Source organism: Pagrus pagrus (assembly GCF_965226575.1).
Source record: "Pagrus pagrus genome assembly, chromosome: 5".
In the NCBI taxonomy this organism is placed as follows: domain Eukaryota; kingdom Metazoa; phylum Chordata; class Actinopteri; order Spariformes; family Sparidae; genus Pagrus; species Pagrus pagrus.
The window spans coordinates 29316102-29341144 of NC_140189.1; the positions used below are offsets into that span (position 1 = coordinate 29316102).

General features: G+C 44.0%; 1 protein-coding gene across 3 annotated transcripts in view; it reads left to right on the forward strand.

Annotated features, from left to right (window-relative positions):
- Positions 1–25043, forward strand: part of elf1 (E74-like ETS transcription factor 1) — a 43648-nt gene that overhangs the window by 13724 nt on the left and 4881 nt on the right. For 2 of the 3 annotated variants that reach the window (XM_084353314.1, XM_084353315.1), the window contains exons 2-9: positions 17713–18037; positions 18537–18593; positions 22095–22269; positions 23012–23116; positions 23238–23399; positions 23538–23621; positions 24305–24497; positions 24657–24998. In XM_084353314.1, coding sequence (XP_084209440.1) covers positions 17966–18037; positions 18537–18593; positions 22095–22269; positions 23012–23116; positions 23238–23399; positions 23538–23621; positions 24305–24497; positions 24657–24998 — 1190 coding nt within the window. In that variant the 5' untranslated portion in view covers positions 17713–17965. The remainder of the gene's footprint in view (positions 1–17712; positions 18038–18536; positions 18594–22094; positions 22270–23011; positions 23117–23237; positions 23400–23537; positions 23622–24304; positions 24498–24656; positions 24999–25043) is intronic. The other variant, XM_084353316.1, reaches the window with a different exon arrangement.

Below are 25043 nucleotides of genomic sequence, written 5' to 3' on the forward strand. Positions count from 1 at the left end.
CTGTATCGCTTAATAAACCAGCTACAGATTTCACATCCACCTTTTATTAAAGCTGCCTTCAGATGCTGCTGCGGTGCACTGCAGTTTAACTCGAATAGCTCCTGACAGTGTGCACACTGAACATTTTCATCCAACTTTGGTCAGACTTTTTTATGTAGTTATGTGCAAAAATACCTAAGCTTGTTTCATTGGTTTGGCATTCAGAATTGATTTTGTTGAGGCAATGTCTGACGTAACTCGCATTCGGGGGCCCAAGACTGAGAACATATCACTGAGAGATACCAAATAAATATCTCAAAAGGCTCAGTTACTGAGCTATAATTAGGTCTGGATCGACTGCCCTCCTACTGGAAGAGGGGAAAATGTTGTCGTATTTGTATTTAAACACTCGCAGCAGCATCAGCACATGACCCAGTGAGTGAATAGCTCTGTTGTGTCTGAGCAGGCACGAGTTTGCATCTGAACTTTTACATCATACCCTGTGCCCACCCTGATTTGGATTGTAAATGAGGCCCTCGTGTCTCAGAGGATGAACACATAGTGGAGGTGCTGTTTGCGCCTCAGTCAGACGACACAGAGGCCGGTTAAGAAAGAGAGGAGGGGTGGACAGTAGTGTCAGGTTGGCTGTTCTTTCAATACAAAGTCAACAAGTCTTAGTCTGTAATTAGATCATTAAGCCCGGGCGAAGCGACGGAGGCGTGACGAGAGAGGAGAGCGTGACGAGAGCGGGAGGAGGAAGGGGTGGAGCGTGTTACTACGGTCCCAGCATGCCGAGATATGAAATAATGAAGCATTTATTCAGTGTCGTGTTACAGGTACATGCTTCAGATAGAATAAACACAGACAAACCTTTGTATGGACAGTTGCATGCGACCAGGAACAAACCGTTCTTTATCACAAAACAGATCAAAAGTATTTACATATCCTACCTGTTGTCAACAATGATACAAATGTCATTGTACAGGCTAAGAACTTACTGATTAAAAGTCTGTATGGCTAAAAAATCTTCATCTTTAAAGGTGCAAAATGTAAGAATTACCCAGCTGTATAATTCCTATTTCAATCAAAAAGGGGGCAGCATATCACCAGAGTGACTGCTAACTGCTGTAGCCACTGTTAGCTAGTTAGCTCAGTTAGCTGGGCATCTAGCGGTCTGGAGGGGGAGCTCAGAGCACCTGGGGAGTGTTAGCATGCTAACTTCAGAAATAATAAAACACGTGACGTCATTTTTTTTCACGTTCTGTTGATCATTTTATGTGAGAATATATTTTTTCTCTCTTTGGAGATTAATGAGTCCAAATTTGGTTTAAATGTTGTTAATTTGCGTCTGTATGTCAGCTGACTCAGGCTGCAACAGTTAATTGATTAGTTGTCAACTATTAAATTAATCGGCAGCGATAATTTTAGTGATAGATTAATCCGTTTGAGTCATTTTTAATGAAAAAAAAAAGTCAAAATTCTCAACTTCCAGCTTCTTATGTGTCAGTATTTTCTGGTTTCTTTACTCCACTGTGACAGTGAACTGATCATCTTTGGGTCGTGGACCAAAAAAAGACATTTAAGGATGCCACCTCCTGCTTTGGGAAACACTTTTAGACATTTATCACCATTTCCAGACTCAACAACTAATCGCTTCATTGAAAAAGTAATTGCCAATGAAACTAATCCTTAGTTACAGCCCTACAGTCACCTCTCCCACTCCCTCATGGCATTTATTGAGGGCAAATGCAGGAAACCAGTGAACTCATAGTGAAACCAGTAGACACACATTTTGTTTACCCACAGGCATTATCTCTTAATAAACACGGATGGAAAATGTTCATAATGAGAAAGTCCGAGAGTCAGAGCTCGGCTGCTTCATGTTGCTCAGCGATGGATTTGCATCATGTTTCCATGTCAGTTTCTCCATTTCTTCTTTGCCATTTTCAATTTCCACAGCACTCTCTTCTCTTCTTTCTGGAGAGGATGGAGGCCTAAAGGTTGAGAGAAGTGACGGGAAAACCTGGGTGGGGAAAGTTAATGTGTAACACTCTCTTCTGCCTCTGAGCAAGGCAGCAGCGGTTCAAAGTTACTCGTATATATCGGTGTGAAAGCGTTGCAGGTACGCTCATGAAACCATCTCTTGATGAATAAAGCTGAAATCTATTGAGCAACTGACTGCTCATGATGCAACTGTCTCATACCCGGAGCATGCTGGGACTGGCAGCACATGTCAAACCAGAGCTGTGATCATTACAGAGTCTTTTCTCGATCCAGACAGATTTTCCTTTCAGCCCTCATAAACGTACCTGGATTTGTTTCTAAGAAGCAGCGGTGATGCTTTTTTTCCCTTCTTATGTCTTTCTCTTCAAACCAATTTCTTGAGAACTGAGAAGGATGTGATGTAATGCCGGACTTTTCAGTCATCATTTTCAAAAACATTCAATGATTGGCTTCAGTCTTTCAGAGATTTTTTTTTTGTTTTGCTTCAGCACGAGTTTGAAAGGACTCTGTGCTACATGAACTACAAAGTTTCACGTATTGCATCTTCTGATAAATTAGAAAATGAACCACATCAACGCGGCAGAAACTGTGAAAGACTTTGAGCTTCGACTCACTTCTTGTTACCCAGTTTGGGGTCACAGAGCTCACATCACTCACCTGGCGGGAATGGGTGAAAGACAAGAGCATCAGGTTCTCAGACACAGAAAGAAAGTGTGTGTGTGTGAGAGAGAGAGAGCGAGAGAGAGAGAGAGAGAGATGATATGTTGAATATCAGGTCACACCTTTTGATAAGGCTCCCGGTTATGCAACGTACCATGCCGGTCAGGGCACAGATTCTGTTCCAGTAAAACCAAGAGTCTCTTCGACAACATGGCTGCAGAGTCAAACCACATCACAGCTGCTGAAAGTAACTGAATACATTAACTCAACTACTCTACTGAAGTATGATTTTGAGTTTACAGCAATATCAGTAATGGTAATATACTTACTCACTCTCCTGCTGTGAGTTACACGAGAGGATTGATTATAACTCTCAGATCTGTCCGTTCAATATGAGAGAGCTCAGGTTAGCGTGAAGGCTGTAAACAGGGGGTAACCGATAGCTTAGCACCGTCCAAAGGTTACAAAATCTGCCCCGTGTCGTAAAATATATTCAATCAACTATCAAACAGTCAAATAGATTAAATTATTCCATGTTGACCATCAGTCATCTTTTCTTTCACCTTTGTTTATTCAGCAGAGTTTCACTGAGAGCGATACGCCCTGATCACATTCACACCTGGAAGCTGCTGAAAGTAATAAGTTAATAATAATAATAATAATCGAAATATATGCTGATATACACACATCTTTTGTAAATGTGTCTTTCACACACTGAAACAGTAAACTTCACTGGCAATTTAATAACTAAAAATAACTCTAAGCATCTTTTACTGCATTAATAAATGAGTGTAAGTGTTAATCAGGCCAACAAATGGTAAAAAACTAATATATTTATAATGAATTATGAACTAAGAGATAACCATCAGCAGACTGATGCAGTTGAGATTGTATTTTTGGAAGTGAGCCTGCAGTGTAACTAACTTTAAAGTGCATTAATGTACTTTCTCTAGTGAACAGCTTTACTGTGAATATCGTGATAATGAGGAATCTTGATGTAGGTTTATCTGTCGTAGAGATTGTGTGGGTGGAGGCAGGTTTGAGGTGTGAAGTTTATTCTGTGGCAGGCAGATAAAAGCAGCAAACAGGACTTCATAAAAGTTTCCATGACTTGTTTTCTGTTGGCTCTGTCGTTCCTTTGAAGCACGCTCATCTGTAACCGTATTGGTCATTTGTAAATATGAGAGTATGATGCAGCATTATAATGCGGTGGCATGAAAACACATCCACACCGCAATGATCCTCTTTCCAGTTTTCTGGGTTCCACCCTGCATGAGGTAACACGGCTCCCAAAACCGACCGTGAGATGCACGTGAGCACAAATCTGGCGTCCTCGGTGAAGTTAATTTCAGCCGGTGTCCGAGCGTCGCCGCCTCCCTCACGCTCCCTCGTGCTAATCCAAACATCATGTTGGCCTTGCTGCGCTATCACTTGGTACAAAGAGGCATTCTGACCCAGGCACAGAGGGGAAATTGATTTCCCACATGGTTTTGGGAGGCTTCGGTCCCAGACACCCAGCTGCAGCGGTGCAGACAGTGCTGTGTCTGGATGCCTCAGCAGCAGCAGGCTGTCATATGGAAACCTGGCCCTGCCCATAATGACTCCAGCTCTCAAATGATCTGCTGAACTCCTGTCTGAGTGGAAAAGTCACACTGGGGCCCAGTGTTGATTTATTTCTTCATTAAATTATTTGTTTTCCTTGATGCTTTGCTTTTATTTTATTCAAATGTCACTACTTCCCCCCTCTCATCGCCTCCTCCTGCCTGTTTCGTCAAATGCTCGATGACCAGAAGTGAAACGTCTGTGGCAGACGTCGCACACACATTTACTTCAGCTCAAATTGAGCCTCAAGGAGACACATTTACAAGCGCGATGGGGTCCCTTGTGAAATTCTGTGAAAATTTGTCATGACATGCGGCTGGTGTGGTGGACGCAATGTGCAGAAAACAAGTAGATGAGTCACAGATTTGACAGATGAACACCACAAAACACTCCCAAACACGAACTCTTTCCTCCAGCTTCAGCTTTAAAGTCGAGCTTTCGTTCACTGAGCTGCATGCAGAAATGATTTGGTGTCATCATTTTGGTGTCAATATAAATTTGCCAATCAAGCAACTTACATTTGAAACTGAAACTACGTTTGCAGATACTTTGCTCGGCAGCGCTGCACCATTCGCATCAAAACAACACTTTACTACCGCTTACTGTAGTTGTTTTACATTTCAGGTAATATACTTTGTTTTTCTTGCCGCGAGTTACACGAGAGGATCGATTCGACTTTCACATCTGTCCGCTCAATACGAAGCTTCAGCCAGATAAGCTTAGATTAGCGTAAAGGCTGGAAACAGCTAGCATGGCACTGTCCAAAGGCAACAAGATCTGCCTACCAACAACTCAAAAAGTTTTTTTAAATGCAGAAACCTGCCAAAAATCTGCAACTGACTCATTCAGCACTGCCAGGAGACGAGGTTGCCTTTCTATTCTTTGTTCTTGTCTGTCAGGTTCGTCATTATGAACATGCTAAACCTCATCTGACTCCATCCAGAAGGCGTCAAACTTGTTTTAAAAAGTCTTAATCCATAAGATTGTGACTAGACGTTTGACTTCTCTCTCATCTCTGTTGAGAGTGTACATGCGTAGTAACGATCAGGCAGCTGACACGGAGGCCACTGACAACGTTAAGCTGCTTTCTGTTTTAATATATTTGACTTCTCTTTTGAACTCAGCGCCGACTGAGTGACATTTGAGCGCTGCTTGAAAAGAGACCTGTGTAGAAGTATTACAACATGCCAGCGTCCTCAACCTTATAACTTAACTCCTGAAAAGGGGAGAAAATGAGTGTGTGTGTGTGTTGTGTTTCCATTGAACACACTCACATTAAAGACAACATTCATTTAAATCAAATAAACAAGATATAAAGTGTTAATTATTAAGATTTAGATGTGCCAGGCTAGTTTTTACCCCCTTTTTCGGTCTTAATGCTAAGCTATGCTAGCTGTCATCCGGCTCCTGCTTCATGGAGAGTGACACTGTTCTTTCATGACTGTCAAGTGTTTCACATCACAGCACTATTATTAGAAGTATCTGACATCATGTTTCTTGGACTAGTGGCAACCTCATAATTACTTTATCTGTAACTTTGCACTCGTGGTGGTAAAAGAACATCATCCTCCAGCGTCTCGGTGAGTCACCACGTCCCTGCTTTTCACAGCTCATTTCTCTTATTCAGAGATGTTTACTACACAAGCGGAAGCAGTTTGAAAGTCCATTCAGCCCGCTCGTCAACGTGTGTCCTTGCCGAGCTGAATGAGGTCCCACCTCCTCTTCTCTTTCTTGTGCCACGGAGCCGACTTTACAAGCCCTCTCCCTCCGCTTGTTCCTAAGCAACAGCCACTCCTTGTTTACCTTTCGCGTTTTTGCATTGTGATTCTCGTCAGAACAACATAACCCCAGACCCTCTGGAGACTGATTGTCAGGCCTCTTTATTCAAAGTAGTCCCGAAACCACCATGTTGCAGGAGCCCGTCGTGAATGTGTCATCATGTGAACTCTCATATTATCTCCTCATACTTTCCACATATAGATATTACACATCATTAATGTGGTTAAACAGTAACAACATGTAAATATTTTGTTATATAACCAGATTAAGAGCGACTGTACTTTTAGCCAGGTAGTTTATTGCCCTCATCTCCTGCACCCTGGCTGCACCTTCCTCATCACCTGACTGTCATAAACGAGTGTATTTCATAAAGCCTTCTCAAATATTGACCGCGCTGGACAGAATGTCCGTTTGCTTCCCGCACACGTTCAAACACAATCTCCAATCGGGTGAAATGAACCTTTGATTGATGTTTGCAGCAGCTGAAATAAGCGACCTAAATGAAAACCGTTGGTAGCGGTGCAGAGGTCTGATGTCGTACAGCAGCACGGACACGGTTGCAGAAAACATGTCACGATGACAAGATCAGGTGACTGAGAGGTAAAATGTAGTTACGTAACACCAAAGGCATGCAGTCCGAATGTTTGCCGTGGCTTCAAGTTTACGTGTCGTTAAGTCAAACAGTTTTGCATCCCTGTTAAAATATTCACCCTGACATCATGAAATGCAATGACTCAGCACTTCTGTCTCCAGGTCTAGGAATAGGGCAAATGTTTACTGGCTTTAAGATTAGATAGAAACACTGGCCGGTGATACCTAATTCCACACTGACCCAGTATCCAATTGTGTGAAATCAGATAAGCTCTCATGAAGGGGGCTAAGCTGTCTGAGTGTGAGTGGTCCTATCTGAGGGGCTTTACCGGCGGATCAGATGAGAAGAGCTGATTTAGTCCTTATTAGCTGTTAAACCGAGGCTTGATCTGCAGGAGTCTTAGAAACGGCTTTGCTAAAGCGGCACATTAGCATGTTTCACAGTGTTTCAACCTGTCCAACAGAGGAAACATTATCATACACATTAGGTATGAATATATACTGCAGCATGACACACAGTGAGCAGACGGGATTAGCATGTCTGTGTGTCCTTGTTGCTTTACAACAACAACGTCTAAAGCTGCTTGTGAATGATATATCTCTCCTCCCCCGCTCGTGCAGTAAAAAAAAGACTCACTTTATCCAACAAGGACAGAGAACTTATGCCACCAAACAGGCCAAGTGGTGAAAAACTCTTGCAGAAAAGAAACGAGTCATGCAAGTGTGGGGATGTGGAGAGGAAGAGGGGGATAAAACAATGTTTGATGAAGCATTTAGATAAGTAGTTTGACAAGAGACATGAGAGGATTGATACATGCAGCCAGCAGCAGGTCGCTCTTTCCTCTCTGGCCTCTTCCAAGATGACACGACATAGTTTACTGGTATTCTGCAGCTGCGCTTTTCAACTTGACACTATTAATCTGCTGCTGAAGTTGGAAATGACAAAGAAGTAGAACCAGAAAATCGTGACCAGTTTAACAGTCTAACGATGACATAATGTTTAAATTGCAAATTTAAATGAGTCACGATCTCTAAAGTGAAAGTCAAAACAAGATGTGGATTTGGAGAATCTTGACAGTCTTAATTGTTGGAGTCAGTTGTTTGCAATCGTCCCAAATGTTGCACTACACCTTTAAAAGAAAAAAAGAAAAAGGCATGACCCCAGAGTGCATGACGAGGCAGAGAAAAATGAGATTATTTCATCTCTGTTTGATTTTATTCCCTCTCTAGGCGTGTTGCGTGTTGCATGCCTGACTATGGGTGGACACATCAGCCTGCTTGTGTCCAGACCTGTTTGGTATGCAGCCTCCTCTGCAGCAGCCGGGTCCCCTGTTCCCAGCCTCGACTCAGACTCGAAGCCCTGAGATTTCATGGCTTCATCCGAACGTGTACCTAATAGTTTGCTGCAAAGTGTGTTGGCAAAGGTCATACAGAAAATTAGCTATTGTGGGAAGTTACGTAATGTGATGGTTGATATCAGGTCTAAGAAAGAATCAGGAATGTCGTCCTCCACCTTGTTTTTATTGCAGAGTGTGAGCTGCTGGTATTTTTCTGATATCCTCTGTAGTATACCTGTGCTGTGACATGTCAGCATTGGTATGAATGTAAACACATCAGAGAGGGGCGTGTGAATAAGCTATTTCAGAAGCAGGTACAGCATGCAGCACAGTTTTGGATTTGGGATTTGAATTCAGCCTTGCTCACGATGTTTTTAGGAGAGTTTATTTAAAAATGATCACTTCTTTTCCCCTTTTACAGACAGGCGATTCATGCACCAGCCTCCAATGCATGTCTAATGCCTGTTTAAGTCTTGCTTACTGTCTTAAAAGAGGAGAATTTCGCCTTTGCAGTCTAGTCATGCATCAAATTGCTCCCGCGCAGCAGCCTAAACAAGAGTCGGGATGAAGCATTTCAAATATGTCTGCAAGAAAGGAATCAGCAGGGCAGTGCGAGACAGCTGACACACACGCACAGACTTGCATCTTCTTTATCCGACGTCTTTTGTGTTTTTTCACTGGGAATCGTTTGGATTTTGAAACTGAGGAAAGAAGCTTCATGATTGAGCAGATACAAGACTCTTTATACCCTGCAGGGTCACATTGTTTCAGATATCATTTAATGTGTCCAGTATTAACAAAGAGACAAGTACATCGGATGATAATTTGGTAAAATAATTAATTGTGCATGATCATGGCAGGTTATTGAAAGTAAAGCCCTCCTGCAGCCGCTGAACAGCATCAAGATAGTGTCGCTGCTTCTGTAGCTGCTAACTCGTGTGCATTTACATTTGTTTGAATGTTGATTAAAAGTTGGGAAGTTGATTTCGAATGTGACCAAATTCAATCTCTAACTAGAATGCCACTCAGTAGAGCGCATACCTCCGCCAAGGCCCCAACAAAAGTCCCCTTACGTACTCACTCAGAGATACCAGCCACATTTTATCTCATCCAGACCCCAGAGAAATGAAGAATGTTAAAGAAACTTGTCACTTTATTCACCAGAAAGTTAATGTGGTCTTCCTCCGGGACGAGACCCATCCTACATCTGAGTTTCGTGGAAATCCATTTGGTGTTTTTGGTGAAATCCTGCAGACAAACCGGCTAACCAACCAACAAACAAGCGGTGAAAACATAACCTCCTTGGCACATATTAGACGGAGAAATATGTATTTACACGTCTTTGTTTTTTTGAGCCTTATCTGTGAGATCAGGCTTCAGTCCAACTGCAACATCATTGCATCATTGTTTTTTTAAAAGATGTGGTAATTTATAAAAGATGCCACTTTCCCAGCTCGTTGTTGGACCAGTCTTACTCTGCGTCTTACCGACAACATCCATATGCCTTAACAACATCGCACAGCCTCGTCGACATCATGGCAGCTCATCAAACTACCATGTTTGAGGGCGCAGATGTCTTTTCTAAAGATTTGCTGCAATTTCCTGTCCTGTTTTCACAACTTGGTCCTTCCTATCTGTGACATGTGGCCTGTTGCCACATAATAGAAACAGGCCGCTGGGGTAGTTTTTGACAAATGGGCTGCATCTGTCAGGTTAAAACGTGCTTCTCTAGTTTTGGATCCATCTGGTAAGACAGCAGCGATATAATCAAGAAACTTGTGCAGTTCTGGATGATTTATTGCCATTTGGATTTGTGTGGATTCGTTTCAAGTCTTATTGTTTGCTCAGATTAAGAAGCAGAAGATACTCCAGCAGATGTTAAAGTGTTAACGACGGGCTCATCTGTGCTGCAGGGCAGTTATTCTCAGTGGCTGGTAAAAAAAAAAAAAAGTTTGCGGGGTGCTCTAGTTGCACACACAGCACACGTTCTCTGATGTACTCTGTGCGTTCTGACCTACAAGTGAAAACTATGTGACAGGAACCATGTAGTTTGTTCTGAGAAATGTCTGTAAAACCGACTCATGGGGCCTAGCAAGGGATGTGTGAATGTGTGTGTGTGTGTGTGTGTGTGTGTGTGTGTGTGTGTGAGAGTCTGTAGAGGGGTGGGGGGTTAGTAATGCTGTCTGTGTTTGCACGCCTTGTGTCAGCATTGTGGGGGAGAGATGTCTGCAAATGGCAGGTGTGGCTTTGAGAGCCCTATTGTGATCCTTTAATTCACCGTCACTGTCATTAAACAAGCCGAGTGTAGCGGGCTTGAAAACACTGAGGAGCTGAGAGTGTTTCATTTGCAGATCACATTTTAGAAAGCCTGGATTTCTAATAATACACAATTTAATCAATGTGCTTAAAATGTGTTTTGGGTTGAGTTTTACCAGCTGAGCACAACGCGATGAGCTACATCCTAATCTAAAAACAGTCCGATTGAAAGTTTGTCGTTTTTGTCTTTTACGTCACCGTTACGCGAAGATATTTCTAGTAGCTGTGTTATTCGTATAGGAAATGCTACCTGTGTCGCAAGACTCACATCTACGAGTGTAACTGCGTGTTGTTTGAGAAGGAAGGAGGGGGAGTTCAGAACTTTCCGCTCTTACACAGAGGAAGAAATTTTCTTGTGAGTGTGGTTTAACAGACAGGAAGCAGCAGAAAGCCACTTCTCAGTGATGCTGTTCCTGTGAGTGCAAGATTCACAGGTCAGTTTGTGGGTGTTTTTTTTTTCTCTCTCTCTCTCTCTACCCTGTTTTAAAATATGTCACTGATATTTCTGGCTACCTTTATTTCTCTACCGTGCCCCAAACCGAGCCTGGGCCTAAACGAGAAAAGTCAAGTACGCTTCACTCTGACAAAGGGCATGTCGGATGAGTATATATAGGCCAGCGAACAGTCTGCAACGTCTCAGCTGGAAACTTGCCTCTTACATATTTGAATGAATATTGACCAAAAAAAGAAGCAGAGTCTGGTCTCAGGAGAAGTTTCTGAGCTTGTTTCAACCCTGTTCCCCAGAGTTTGCTACTTACTAAAGATAATGTGTAATCTTCCACAAAAATGCCACCTTATACTTGAAAGCCTGTTAGTTGGCACAAGCAACTATTGTCACAGGAAGGCATGGGTCCTTCTCCTGGAGCCTTGAGCCTGAGTGGAAAAGTACAAGGTTCGTAGGAGATGAGATTAAATTCCTTTCTCCTTCTGAAAGCCTGTGCTCGAGGTGACGTTTTCCTCTCAGTCTTCATTTGGCCCTGGCACGGCAGATCCCAAATGCCTTCTTCTTTGAGACAGACGGAGTGAATGCTGGCTCGAGCACAGTGCCCAGCTCGGTGTCTGCGTTTCTGATGCCTTGTGTTCTGCAGCTGCATGCTATTAGCCGGTTGTCTATGCCTGCCTCTGTGCCCTGTTTCTGCCATTTTATCACCACCACACGCATGGTGTGGCCCGAGGATCGCAGTGAAAGCACTCCTTTCTTCAGCTCAATAAAGTGGAGTTGGAGTTTGAAACATGGTGAGACATGCTGTATTGTGCAAGGCTGGGTGGTGGTGGTGAGTAAAACGTAGAATGCACAGAAAATACTGTACACAAAACAGTTTTTATGGTGCTGACATAGGGCTGGAGCTGTGCTGAAAACCACCGCTGTGTGTTTTTTGTCTGGTGTTGATGCAACTCCTTAATTACTGTCTTCTTACTCAAACACTTCAGCAGCACTCTGTCCTCCTCTGCTGCTGTAACTCAATCAAGACGTTGACTGCTTGTTTGTTACCTTGAAATGTGGGATAGACGAAGATGAGCGTTCATCAGCGCTGGGCAATATGGCTTGAAAGTGATATTGCGATGTTTGGCTATATTGTGATTTATGTTGTCAAGATACTGGACTTTATACTTTGATACAATACCTGGGAAAATATTGACATTTGATTACGGCTGGGTATCGTTCAGAACATTTTGATACAGGCACCGATACCGTTCGATACTGCGTTCAATACCACGGCGGGGAAAGTTAATTTACTTCTGAAGGAGGTGGCGCCATGTGGTGCATGTGCCAACTCGCAGTTAGTACTGGAGTGTCGATACCGTGAAAAATGAGTGTTCAAACTGTTTCGAAAAATTCAGAATCGATATGAATATTACGATGTTTTCAATAATCTGTATTTTGAAATCTCCTCAGTAGCACAGCCTAAATGCTCAGACTGGGTGACAAATCAAATAACACAATATTATGACTCGATTATATTGTAGTGATGACGATCGGTGTTAACACAATGATCATTAATGTGGATAAAAAGTGGGTAAAGGCAAGTATTATAACAAGTAGAACAGTCTGGTAAGTTTAGAAAATCAGCCTTTAAAACTAGAAAAAGAAAACTCTTATCCATATCATGTTGTAACAACATCCCAAACCTGATGATATATAGTCTCATAATAATAATATATACTGTAGTGTTGTGTCCCAGCCCTAACATACGTCATTACTAACTTTCTCTCACTGAGTCGAGCCCTGTTTTTGCCTTGCCAAAGTGGTTGTGTTTCCCTTGGCAGTGAAAGTACTATTGTTAAACACTGGTGCGTAATTTAATGACATCTGTACAAAAAAACATGCCCAAAAGGGAACTGCTGTCCAGAAATGATGACCAGGATCCTCTGATGCCCACATAGCCTATCACAGGGCTCCAGGAATGAGCTCAAGCCTCATATCACTGAGTCATTTCCTTTACAGGAACCCAGAGGATCCTGCAAAAACAGCATGTCTGTGCTGACAGCCATTCAATAATATGGCAGCGGTGAGCCCACGCATTTTCTGCCATCTTGTACTTTGGTGTTTCTCTGCTGAACTGAGAAAACTGAACCGTTTGTAGGACTCATACCATTTCATTCTGTCAGTGGTGAGATGATGGAGGGTAAAATCACTGTTTCTGTCAGTTTTAAAACCTTCCCAGGTGTTCGATGAGTGCAGACTCGACTCTTGATTTATGTCCGTTTCAGTTTTTGCTAGTCACATCTGTATTGTCTATACCTGTGTGGGAAAAAAAAACCCACTTCAAATACCAGGAATACCACTCGCTCTCTGACACCAGCACCAGCCGTCTTCAAGTCCTGTGACCGTCGTATTGTAACCGCCCCGGGGCTCCGCTGAACAATCGTGTCACCTGGAGAAATCAGCATATTTGTAACCCGAGCTGAAAATGGCTGATAAGCAAAGTTTGCCTCGGTCCTTCTCTCGCATCTAGCAATGTTTGCACTCACCACATGCAGGGTGAGTCATTGCATAGTCATTCAATTGGCTTAAATTACCTCCTTTCATGGTCAACAATGAGCTCAGCTGAAGAGACTAAAGCGGGGGAAGTAGGGCCTTCTGGGAATGCTCCATTTGTTCATGAATCCTGACTCTAATTGGTTGTTATTGCGACTGGCAGTCACCATGCTGTAGGGGTGGAGTAGGCCAGTGTTTGCTTCATACTCCTCCTCAGCCTGCTGCTCACCAGGCTGCCGTATACAACAGACAGTCGTAATCGTCAGAGAAGAGGAGATACAGAATCACATGGTCACAGATCACCGTGATGGAGCCGTACTATCAGCTAAACATGTAGCGATCATCTTTAGGGCTGCTGATGAGGATTATCATCAATAACCAGCCCATTGACAGCAGTTTTAGTAAACAATCATCAAAAATGGGTCCAGCTTCTAAAATGTGAATATCTTTGATGGTCTTAGTCTTCTTTGATAGTTGCAAAAGTGTGCAGACACCAAGGAGTTGCCTACCAACTACATGTTTTTATTAAAAGTTAAACTCAGTTTAGTTTATGAGGCAGAAAAGAAACTTTAAATCTTTGCATCGTACAAGCTGTTCAGAGATCAGAGCTGCAACGATTAGCTGACTGAAAGAAAGTTAATTACCATCTTCTGTACGTCTGTAAATGTCAAACACTTGCTGGTTCCAGCTTGTGAAATACGAGGATTTGTTGCTTTGCTTTGTCTTTTAGGACAGTAAATGAAAAGTCTTTGGGTTTTGGACTGTTGGTTGGGCGAAAGAACCAATATGAAGACGTCACTTTGGGCTTGTAGGACTTGTCTTTCACAGTTATTACACATTTTATAGATGAAATGACAGTTAATGAGCTTAATCAGTAGTTGTTGCTCTGTCAGAGATGTGGAGTGGAAGCCACATAGATATCACCACCTCTGCAGTTCCCCTCGAGCGTTTTAGCATATTTCAGCTCATTGTTTTGGTTTCTACTGCCCCCCCCAACATTACTGTTTTGGTTTTACTGCCACTGCTCTCATTAGTTTTCCCAGCAGGCAGCATTTTTCAGCAACAAAACCACTAAAAACTGACTCTACAATACCTGCTCAGCACCACACAGCGGACAGACAAAGTTAGTGCTACTAGCTGGTGAACACAGTGGAGCGTTCAGCAGCTAAAGACTCAGATATCTCTCTAAGGGGTCAGTGGAGACCATAGGCATTCATTGGGCGGACAAAAACTTCACTTACAAAATAACTGCTGATGTTTCTCCATGTTTGCCAGATGTGGAAATAGGTCATTTTGCACTAACATGTTCGCAGTAACGACTTCTTAAAGTGATAACACCTCAGTATTGCCTCTTCCTCTGTGGCCAAAAGTCACTTAATGCTGCTTTTAAACATGTTGTGTAGAGTTATGTATATAAGTTACATCAAGAGAGGCAGTAAATGACATGCAGCACATGTGTTGGACTGGATTCAAACTCGGGACGCCACAGTTACACTTTGTACCGTGTACCTCTGGGTCACCAGGATGCCCCGCCTGGTAACCACACTAAAAATGCTCAAGGCCCCACCCAGAGCGAGTCACAGGCAGTCTATTTGCTCTGTGGGCTATTATGCATTGACTAACATCCCAGTAAAAAAATCCCTCCCTTCGCTGCTTCTCCTCCTCTTCTCCTCTTCATGACGTAGTAAGTGCAGTTTACAACCCGGCCCCTGTGCTGGGACAAGGCAGCTGTTGTCATGTGCTCGGGGATAATGTGCACGCTGCGTCTGACTAATGGCTGGCTCTCTTGTGTCCCTGTCTGCTGTTAGCACTATGCCAACTGGGCCATTCAGATCAATGATGCACTGACAGGAGGGATATAGAAAATACACACAGACGAACACTGACACAGTCTGATGCATTATGAATACAGCAGACAGCGCGGATACAAAGGAAAGAGAAAGGAGAATGAAAGAGTTTACTTCTATCTTCACTCTCGCTGATCTCCTGCAGTGTGTTTCCTGTCATCTGATTATGATGATGCTGATTATTTGTGAATCATTCACCCTCAGTCGTGCCTGCAGGCTATTGAACTGAAATGCACACACTAACAGCTCCATAAATACAACACAAGCTGCAAAAAGGGGAGACAAAACTTGGTGTTTTAAAGCGTTGACTGTCTTGGGAGAAGGCGGCGAGGCTTGGCAGGGAAACTTTAGAGTGATCCCATTTGACACAAATCACTGCACTCCCACCTCATCCCACATGGTGTGTCCTGGTCCGGCTTCACACAGGGCAGACGAGGGCATCTGGTGTAAATGCGTGGGTGTGTGCGGTCACTTTAGCAGGCAGACACATGTCCACCGTCTTCTGTTTGTCTTTTTACACGATTTATAGATCTTCAGTCATTTGGATGAAATATACCCCCTCTTTTCTGCTCAAGTCTGGTAATGGGCCTGTGACGCTCTTCCAAGCGCAGGAAAACATGCCAGGAAGACCCGGGCACTGAAGAGCTTCAGACAGATGGCAGCAGCGACCAGCTCTGGCAGAGGTGCGCGTGGACATTGCCCGGCACAGACAGCAGGAAGGACTGACTGGAGTGAAACAGTAGCCCATTTCCTCCGTCTCTCTTCTGTCTCCCAGAACGATGCTTTCCAGACATCACGACCACATGTTCCTATTCTGTCTGGATGCTGAACTAAATTTGTTTAGCGCCTGTGACCTGCAAGCTGCAGAAGTTCAGGCTTTCTCTATCACCTCCTCCGTTGTTTCCCCCCACCACCACCACCACCGCCGCCACCTCTTTAAAATACAATTGGGCCTGGTATGCAATTTCGTCAGTCACACAGGCATTTCAAAGCAAATAAGCTCCACCCTGCAGCAGTGGAAAAAGCAGGGATGGTGTGTGTGTGTGTGTGTGTGTGTGTGTGTGTGTGCCATCTCTTGCTTCTTTACTGCTGCCAGCTCTTTGGTCTCTGGGAAAGAGGCGGGTGGGGGTTTGTGGCCTTGGGGTGTCCATTTATTTATTCTTCAACCCAGCATCAGCCCCTCCCGTCTTCCAGCCCTGAAACCTGCCTGTGGGTATCGGGTTGGTGGGACACACCTCAACACACACACACACACACACACACACACACACACACACACACACACACACACACACACACACACACACACACTACCAAAGCACAAGACCACCAGTTTCCCTCCCTCCCCCCCCGCTGCCTGTGATCACAGTTACTCCCTGGGGGGTCGGCACAGAGGGGCTTCCAGAGCATCATCACACGAGTGATCTCTCGCCTGTGTGTTTGTGTTTGTGTGCAGAGGGAGGCCTCGTTCAGAGCCTCAGCACCACCGCTCATGTGATCAGCCCTCTGAGTCTTGTGATCTAGGGTGTCGTGCGAAAGGGGTGATTTCATTTCAGGGAAGGGGACAGCTATGAGATGAGAGGCGTTAGTGATCAAACCACAATGATTTCCTGCGAGATCCTCCTGACTTTACGCTGAGATGCTGTTGTGCTTATTTCAGAGCTGCAATTACAGTTGTGATGATTAAGTTTGAAGTCATTTGTTCAAGCAGAAAAGTCGCAACTTTGATGGTTCCAGGTACGCAAAAGTGAGGATTTGCTACTTTTCTTGGTATTGCGTTATAGTAAATTGAGTCTTGATTGTTTATCTGGCAACAACAAGCTTTTTGAAGATGTCACCTCACATACACAGTTTGTAATTTACAATACAGGTTCAACTAAGGTTGGCGGGAGTATTGATAAATATCTGCATTCGATAGAACCAAAAGTCCTGAAAGCGATAAAACAGATCTAAACTCAGATTTTCAATCTAAGGATGCTCAGGTATTGACATTACTACAGTTGTGTTTGTACATGTTCAGTGACTTTTTCTGTGTGCCTCCTTTCTGTTTGCTTTCGAAAGACGTATCAAGTATTTTTAATACAAGTACCGTTTCAGAGTTTTAAAGTCTGGTATCGTAACTGTCTTAGTTTAACCTTTTAAGTCTCAGAGTTGACGGATGAGGCCGAAGTGCATTATCTCTGATGTTAAGATTAAGATATGTTGTTTATTTTGGGTAAAAGTAACTGTGCGAGATCAAAATAGCTGTAATGCCTGCAAGAATACACCTGCGTTGTCATTAAGCCTGAAACCTGTTGCAAACTTTTTACTTTTGGCGAGCAAAGAGGACACTTTTGCTGGGACTTTGGTTTGTCAGTCTGGGAGGCAGATTTCTCTGATTTCTCTGCTGAAACTTGTGGCTTTTTCAGCTTCGAACAACCAGATACGTCGTCCTACTTAAACTTCACAGATCTGTTATTTGAGTGGTTCACTCGGGGGTTTCTGTCCCCCTGCACAAGCACTCTTCCTCTGCACTACCTCTGCTCCTCCCTGCCCCTCTTGTCCCTCAGTGAAATTAAAGTGATCTAATATATCTCCTAACCAGAGCCCCTTATCTCCCTCTCTGCCTCTCCTCCAGGTGTAGATGCTCCAGGCGCAGCGGGACCCAGCCTCCGTGTCAGAGAGGGACGAGGCTGCTCCCACCTGGGCCACAGCACTCCTCTGAAACTCGGCTCGTGGTCTCTCTCTCGGAGCGCCGTAACCGCCCCAGATCAGAGAACAAGGAGGACGAGAGGGGAAGCCATTTTGTGAGGTGGAAGCTGAGAAGGAGGCCGAAGTAGTCGTAGCCAGGATATTTTAAGGCTGCTCCTTGCCCTCTGAACTCTGCTGCCATGACGACTGCAGTGCAGCCCAGCGAACTGGTGTTTGAATTCGCCAGCAACGGGATGGACGAAATCAACCAGGTGAGTATCGGACTGGAGAAACCACATTTGAAACTTTTGTTTTAATCCAGTTATTTGTTGCTTTTGTGCACGACGGGGCTTGTAGAGAGCATTTTCTTTTCTTTTTTTTTTAACCTCTGAACCAGCGTTTGATGATCCATCATTTTCAAGCAGATGCGATCTTGTTGATAAATGTAAGACTTTTCATTGGAGCGTAAACAAGACTTGTGTCAACAGCATGGTCACCGGGGGAGGATTAGCTGTGGCTCAGAGCCCGTGATCTTTAACTCTGACTACATGCTAGGGAAAGAGGCAGGCAGGGAGGGGAGGATGGAGGTCTGGGAAGTGAGAGAGAGAGAGGAGTACGGGCTGCCAGTAGCACAGAAATGGAAAGATTGAGAAACCTGCAGCGAGGTTAGGGTGCGTGGGAGGGAAAGGGTGGGGCTTTTATGGCACAGAGGTAACTGTGTGTGCATGCTATGTGAACCTGTGCCTGTGTGTCTTTTCATTGCCCGGTCAGGTGTGCAGTTATTTCATCCCCACACCCGCTTCTGAATCCTGTGGAGCAGGCTTGATTGTAAGTGTGGTTGTATGTGTGTTTACGTGTACTGGTATCTGTATGTGTGCACCAAGAGTGACAAGTTGTCATCGGATCCCTGAATAGCACCGGTTCAGGCCTAACCTGACCGACCAGTTACAAGGCTGCTTGGAAGGGATTGGATAATAGCACTCAAAGGTCTTGTATTGTTCCAGCGCTACAGTTTTGTTCCTTGCTGCACCCACTCAGCCTGTTATGCAAGCTGTATGCCCCTTTTTACCACGTCCTGGAAATACCCCCCAAAAAGGAACAACACACTAAACACTGCTGCGGTGGCCATTTTGTTTCTGCTGCTGCTGTTAGATAAGATTGTAAAGATTTATTCTGGCCACAATAAAGCTGTTAGAGCTGAGTGAAATCATAGGGCAGGTTCTGTAATGATTAGCCATGCTGTATTGGTTTTTAGGTCAATAAGTAGCTCCCTAAATCGGATCACGTAATGACTTCAGGGCTATCAGGTTCTGATCCAACAATGGCTACAGATTCTTTTCTTTTCAAATAAATATAAATGTATCTGTTTCAGGCTACAGGAACGAAAAAGGCATATTGCTTTTAGGTAAACAACTCAATTTTTAAGCTGACAGTATCACGCTACGGGCTGCTACACTCTCAAATATCGTGATTATGAGGATATTGGACGTGTACAGACAGTTGGACTCCATTGTGGCTGGGCAGGTAAAGCAGAAGAGAGCGGGGTGTTGAGGAGGAACAGCTTGCACAGATGCTGTTGCTTTCAGAGGCAGAATGGGGAACTCAGAAATGCAAATGGGCCTGATTCTTATCGCTCTTGTTTCCCTACTAGAAACACTATCCGTGTCAACAAAGAGGAAGAAGCTGTTAAAACCTTTTCTGGTGTTCGATATTATTTTTCAGTTAAATGTAGGGCGCCGGTTCTCCTGAGAGTCTTCACCTCCTTACAGGTTTAAATCTCTCCTCCACAGTTATTACCCTGCACATTGAAACACGCTTTTTAAAATGTCAAATCACCGTCCTGACAATACTAGTCTGAAGGTGTTCCCTGTAAAAACAACAGCTTCAGACGCCTCATGCCTCTGTCAGCAAATTGCGTGGGATTCAGACTCTCTGTGGGAGGGGGGTGGGAGGCGCTGCTGTTTCACGAGCTCATCAGACCAACAGTCAAAATGCCTTTGTCTATTCACACATGCTCGACTCTCACTCAAGGACGGCAAACATCATTGAAGCCCAGACGAGGAGATGCAGTAGCCTGTCCGATAATATGTCTACCAAAGGCTCCGATCGATGGGAAACATTCAGCGTATGTCAGCGAGACATTGATAGCGTCTGTAGTCAAAGCTAAAGTCAGGGTTTTTATTAGCCCCTCGAGGTTTCGCAGCTGAGATGAGCTTAGATGACAGAAGCTGTTTGTTGTTGATCTTCAGAGTTATGATAGACATCTTGTGGAGCCATCTTCAACATTCACAGACACAGACGTTATGTACAGCGTCATAAACAATCCAGCTCCACAGTCCTTCCTTTGGAGGCCACTTCAAGCCAGTTAAAGAAAAGAGTAAGATGAAGACGAAGCTTGATGAAAAAATTGAGATACAAGTCAGAATTATGAGATTATAGATTATAATTTTGTAGTAGGAAGCCATTGTTGGGTAAAACGTTGAAATAATTAGATTAAAAAGTCTAAATTATGACTCAAAATCATCATTTTGAGGATAAAAAGGCAAAATAATCAGATAAATCAAAATGATGAGATACAGAAGTCAACATTTTTATCATAATTCAGACTTTCTACCTGATGATTTTATGATTTCCCATGGGAATATATATTTGTATTTTTTATCAAGGCTAGGTTTTCATCAGCTATTTTCTTTAACTGGCAGTAACGGGCTTCTTTAACTAACCGTTTAATACCGTGTCCAAATAATGAGTCGGTCTGTTAGTTTCCTGGTTAAAGTGTAGCTGGAATGGGAGTGTATCCCTGGGCCCCCTCTTCCCACCCCCACGGCTCACAGCCCAGACACCTGGTATGCCCCAGAGGTCCGAAGCAACAATGGACACTTGTGTAAAGAGACAGATAAGCCTTTATTCATGTTCCTCCCGCTGCACCTTTTCCTTCGCCTGTCCCTCCTTTAATCAGGTCACGACTTAATTGATCTTTTAGAAAGTACCACATAATACTCACAACTGTATTTTAGGAGGAAGGAGACCACCGAGATTTTCTGTTAATTTTCTTTGTGACACATCTCAGTGACACCTCGTCCAGTCAACAGCTCACATGTTCAGCTCGGTGTTTGTCAGCCAGCATCGCACGATACGCTCTGATTACAGGCAGCCTGGTATCAAGAACGTGTTTGTCCAGTTACATTCAGTTTCACTCATCTTTTACCACAAATGAAAGATGGACTACTCTTCTTCTCTTATCCCTGTGCAGTTAACATGAACATTTAATCAAGATGTCTTTGTTTCAGTGTGGTTTGGAGATGTAACGTAATTAAAAGCTATTCCTAAAACATCCAAAGCAAGTTGCATTAGCAGGTTGGCGCTGACGTCCTTCTCACAAAGACCTCACTGCATTTTTGAAGTGTAATCTGCTGCCATCTGCTGGGGGTCAGCTGACCCTGAGCTGTGTATTGTCAAAGCACCTGAAGTGACCTTTTTTTTTATCTAAAACAAATGCTGTGATTACGGCATAAAAATGTCCAAATCAGACCTCTTGTGTTGTACGTTCTTCTGACACTGGAATAAACAAACTGACAGCCGTCACTTCAGGCCACTAGAGCAGGAAAAACATCAAAATAGGAGCTTCAGGACTTATTCTAAGGACTGAATTAGTCTCAATCTCCCTCCCATTGACACGAACCAAGCGCCCGGTGAGCACTCTTGACTGTGTCTGTGTTTGAGGAGCTCTCAGGTATGTTGGACTCCTCAGTCGGTCCTCAGTCCTTTGGCCCAGACTCCAGTAATTCCCTCAGTCCCTTCGCTCCTTCCTGCATCGGGCCTGAAATGAGACGGCAGGGTTAGAAAAACTCCCAAAGCACGTTCGGGACATGATGAAGGGGGTGCTTGCCTGCAATTCATGATTGATCCATTAACATTCATTTGGGCTTATATAATTCCTGAGCATAAGATTAACTTCTCGGGAGAAGTAGGCCAAATCAAACAGCTGGTTCCTGTCTTCTCCAGCGGGTCCCTGTAGGCCGCAGCAACACGGCAGAAATGAGCTCTCCTCCATGCTATCTGCCTCCACATTAGCTGAAATTGAGTATGAATCTTCAATATTTTACTAGGGAATAAAAATAAGACACCAAATCCAGTTATAACATTAATCTGATGTCACCTGGGGTTTTTATATTGCGTTTATGATGTGTAGTGGAGGAATTAATGGTGTTTTTATTGCATATACACATGTGCAAAGACCGTCAGTCCCCTGCCTCCCAGTAATAGCTCCCGTTACAGCATCTCATACCTCTCTCTGTACGTGTGCGTGTGTCCTTTCTCTCTGTTCAGCTGGACGACCCGTCAGTATTCCCAGCGGTGATCGTTGAGCAGGTGCCTGCAGCCGATCTGCTGCAGGTCTACTCCGGCCTGGAGTCTGATGAGGTGACGAACGGCATCATGGTGGACACGACTCTCCATGTCGTGGAGGAACCTTCCATCCTGGTGGGAGGGGTGGACCTCTCAGGTAAAGACTGTTTACTCTCCTATCATTTAAAGTCGGCCGTTATATTGTTGATGTTTTTAAATCTTATCAGAGTTATGAAATATTAAGTCATCCATCTTTTCTCACTACATGTTAGCCTTTCTTACCCTCAGGTGTGAATAAACTACAGCTTAGGAACTTCTTTTGAAATATAGAAATATGAAATTATCAGGTAACTTATCGGTACAAGCCAGGAGACGCACGTACGGTTTTCATGTCGGCTGAAAAAAAATCCATATTGCGCATCTCTAATTTAAAGGCAACTGTGTTTAGTTAGGTGCAAAATATGAATCTCACCATCGATGCAATACTTTACTTTACAGGTCCATTCTTTCTAATAAGTTTCTCAGATAGGACTATGAGAATTTTATACTAATTATTGAGAATAGAGAGTGTTTCAGTGGTGCACTTTTGATAAATAATTGTAATTAATTGCTAGAATAACCTAAAGAGTCATCAGACATACAAAAATGTTGAAAGACCTGAAAAATCTACAAGATTTCTTAGCCCGTACTCAGCCTGCTTAAGAGCTCCATTTCCCTTATTTATCCATTATTTATGTGCCTAACAACAAAAATTGCCTGCGCAAACATAAAATAAGACGTAAAAATGTCGGGTACTCAAGCAACAAAGAGCCAGACATTAAAGTATCAACACCGCAATATGCGAGGTAGTTACTAACAAGGATTGCGAGTTGATGTATTTGTTGTCGTCTGGTGGACAGAAACAACAGTCTCGGGCGCAGAGGACAGCATGGAGACGAACGAAGCAGCCGCAGCTCTTCTTAACATGGAGTCTCCAAACAACATCCTGGACGAGAAGCGCATGAGTAAGTTATTTTTCATTGTACACCGCTGGTGCGATCTGACATCGTCCTTTTGAACATGAACACTTTCTTTATGATCTATTCACGGCTCGTCTGTGTTTCTGTTCCTCTTATTTATGTATAGTTCACACCTACGGCACTCTGCTGGAGTCAGACTTGACATACGCCCCTCTGAGGCCTGACCAGATGGATAATGGTGCCCTTGACATGTCGCTAGATGAGGACACTTCATCCATGGATGAGATACCCCAAAAGTGTCCCTTAAAGCCGCAGAAAAAAACCAAAGGTAAAGCTCTTGTCCGCCTCCTCCTTGTTAGAGCACAGGAATTATCTCTTGTGCTAAAATTTCAGTGTTGTGGGTAATTGGATGATTTCACTGTGACCTCTCGCCTTATAACACACTACCCCTCAATTTAAATCATAGTGCGGAAGCCGCGGGCGGTGCGTCCCTGCTCCCCTATCACCACCCCTAACCTGCCACTCAGGAAGAAGAGCAAAGAGGGCAAAGGTAAGCCTCACTAACTAGTCCGCTTCTCTGTAATGAGCCAATAAAAATCAAGGTCTCTCCTCCTCATGTGTACGCTCTGTTTCCTCCTGTGGAGTGTGCAAACAGCAGTCCTCAACCCCTGCAGCCCGGCGGGGTTGAATCTGGGCGAGTTAATGGATGAGGGGATCTCAGAGTGCTGTGTTTCACAGGGAAACAGAAGTGATTGCAGGCTGGAGGGCACATTGATGCTCTACCGATAGAAGCAGACCAGCGCTGCTCGATGTGAAACCTCATTGCACCATACAGTGTGACACAATGAGCAGGGGGCTGGGGACGGCAGGTTCAGCTGCACACATATACATCACCCTGTCACGGTGTCTGGGATTCAAGTGACTACTGGGAGCGTTGCTGTTTTTAACCACTTCTGGCCAGAGCATCTCACAAATTAGAGTAGTCTACACCTTGGCTTGGTATAATTAATTTCCTTTTCGAGGCACACATGCACGCAGGAAACTGACACAACGCTGGTTAGAAGAAAAGAGCAGTTTCTCCTGTACGCCCATAGCTGCTGTATAACATTTATAAGAGAAACCTTAAATTACTAAATGAATTATAGATGTCTATAGCTCTGAGGCACCACCATGAATGTCTGACATGCTTGAATGTTAAAAAACATAATTTATTTTTTCCTCCCAAATTTGCAGGCAACACGATCTACCTGTGGGAGTTCCTTCTGGCTTTACTGCAGGATAAAAACACCTGTCCCAAATACATCAAGTGGACGCAGCGGGAGAAAGGCATCTTTAAGCTGGTCGACTCGAAGGCTGTTTCCAAGCTGTGGGGCAAACACAAGAACAAGCCTGACATGAACTATGAGACCATGGGAAGAGCTCTCAGGTGAGGGGGAACATGTAAATGAGCTTCATCGTCAGGCACATTAGCTGTGAACCCTGCAGACACGAGTCCACAGATATGTTCGTGATAACACTGGAAGGATGGTGTAACATTTTACGAGATTAGGTTGAATTTGAATGATGATGAAACCTTCTCCTCTAGGTACTACTATCAGAGAGGCATCCTGGCTAAAGTGGAGGGGCAGCGGCTTGTTTATCAGTTCAAAGAGATGCCAGCGGATCTGGTGGTGATCGAGGATGAAGACGCAGGCTCCGACGGCAACGGCGGCTACGGGAGTCAGAGGTCTACCAACGGGCGGTCCATGGTCCGTGGAGGGTCCAAAGGGCACGGGAGGGCTCATGGTCAACACCAAGTCTCAGTGAAGCAGATGAAAAAGGAACCTAATGATGAATTCCTGTACAACGACGCCCACGGAGGACAGGTGGAGCTCCTTCAGTCCGTCCACATGTTGCAGGCCAGCCAAGAACAGGCACAAGCTATGAGGTAGGAGATCAGCAAGAGTTTAAAGTTTCTCCACACTGAGTTATC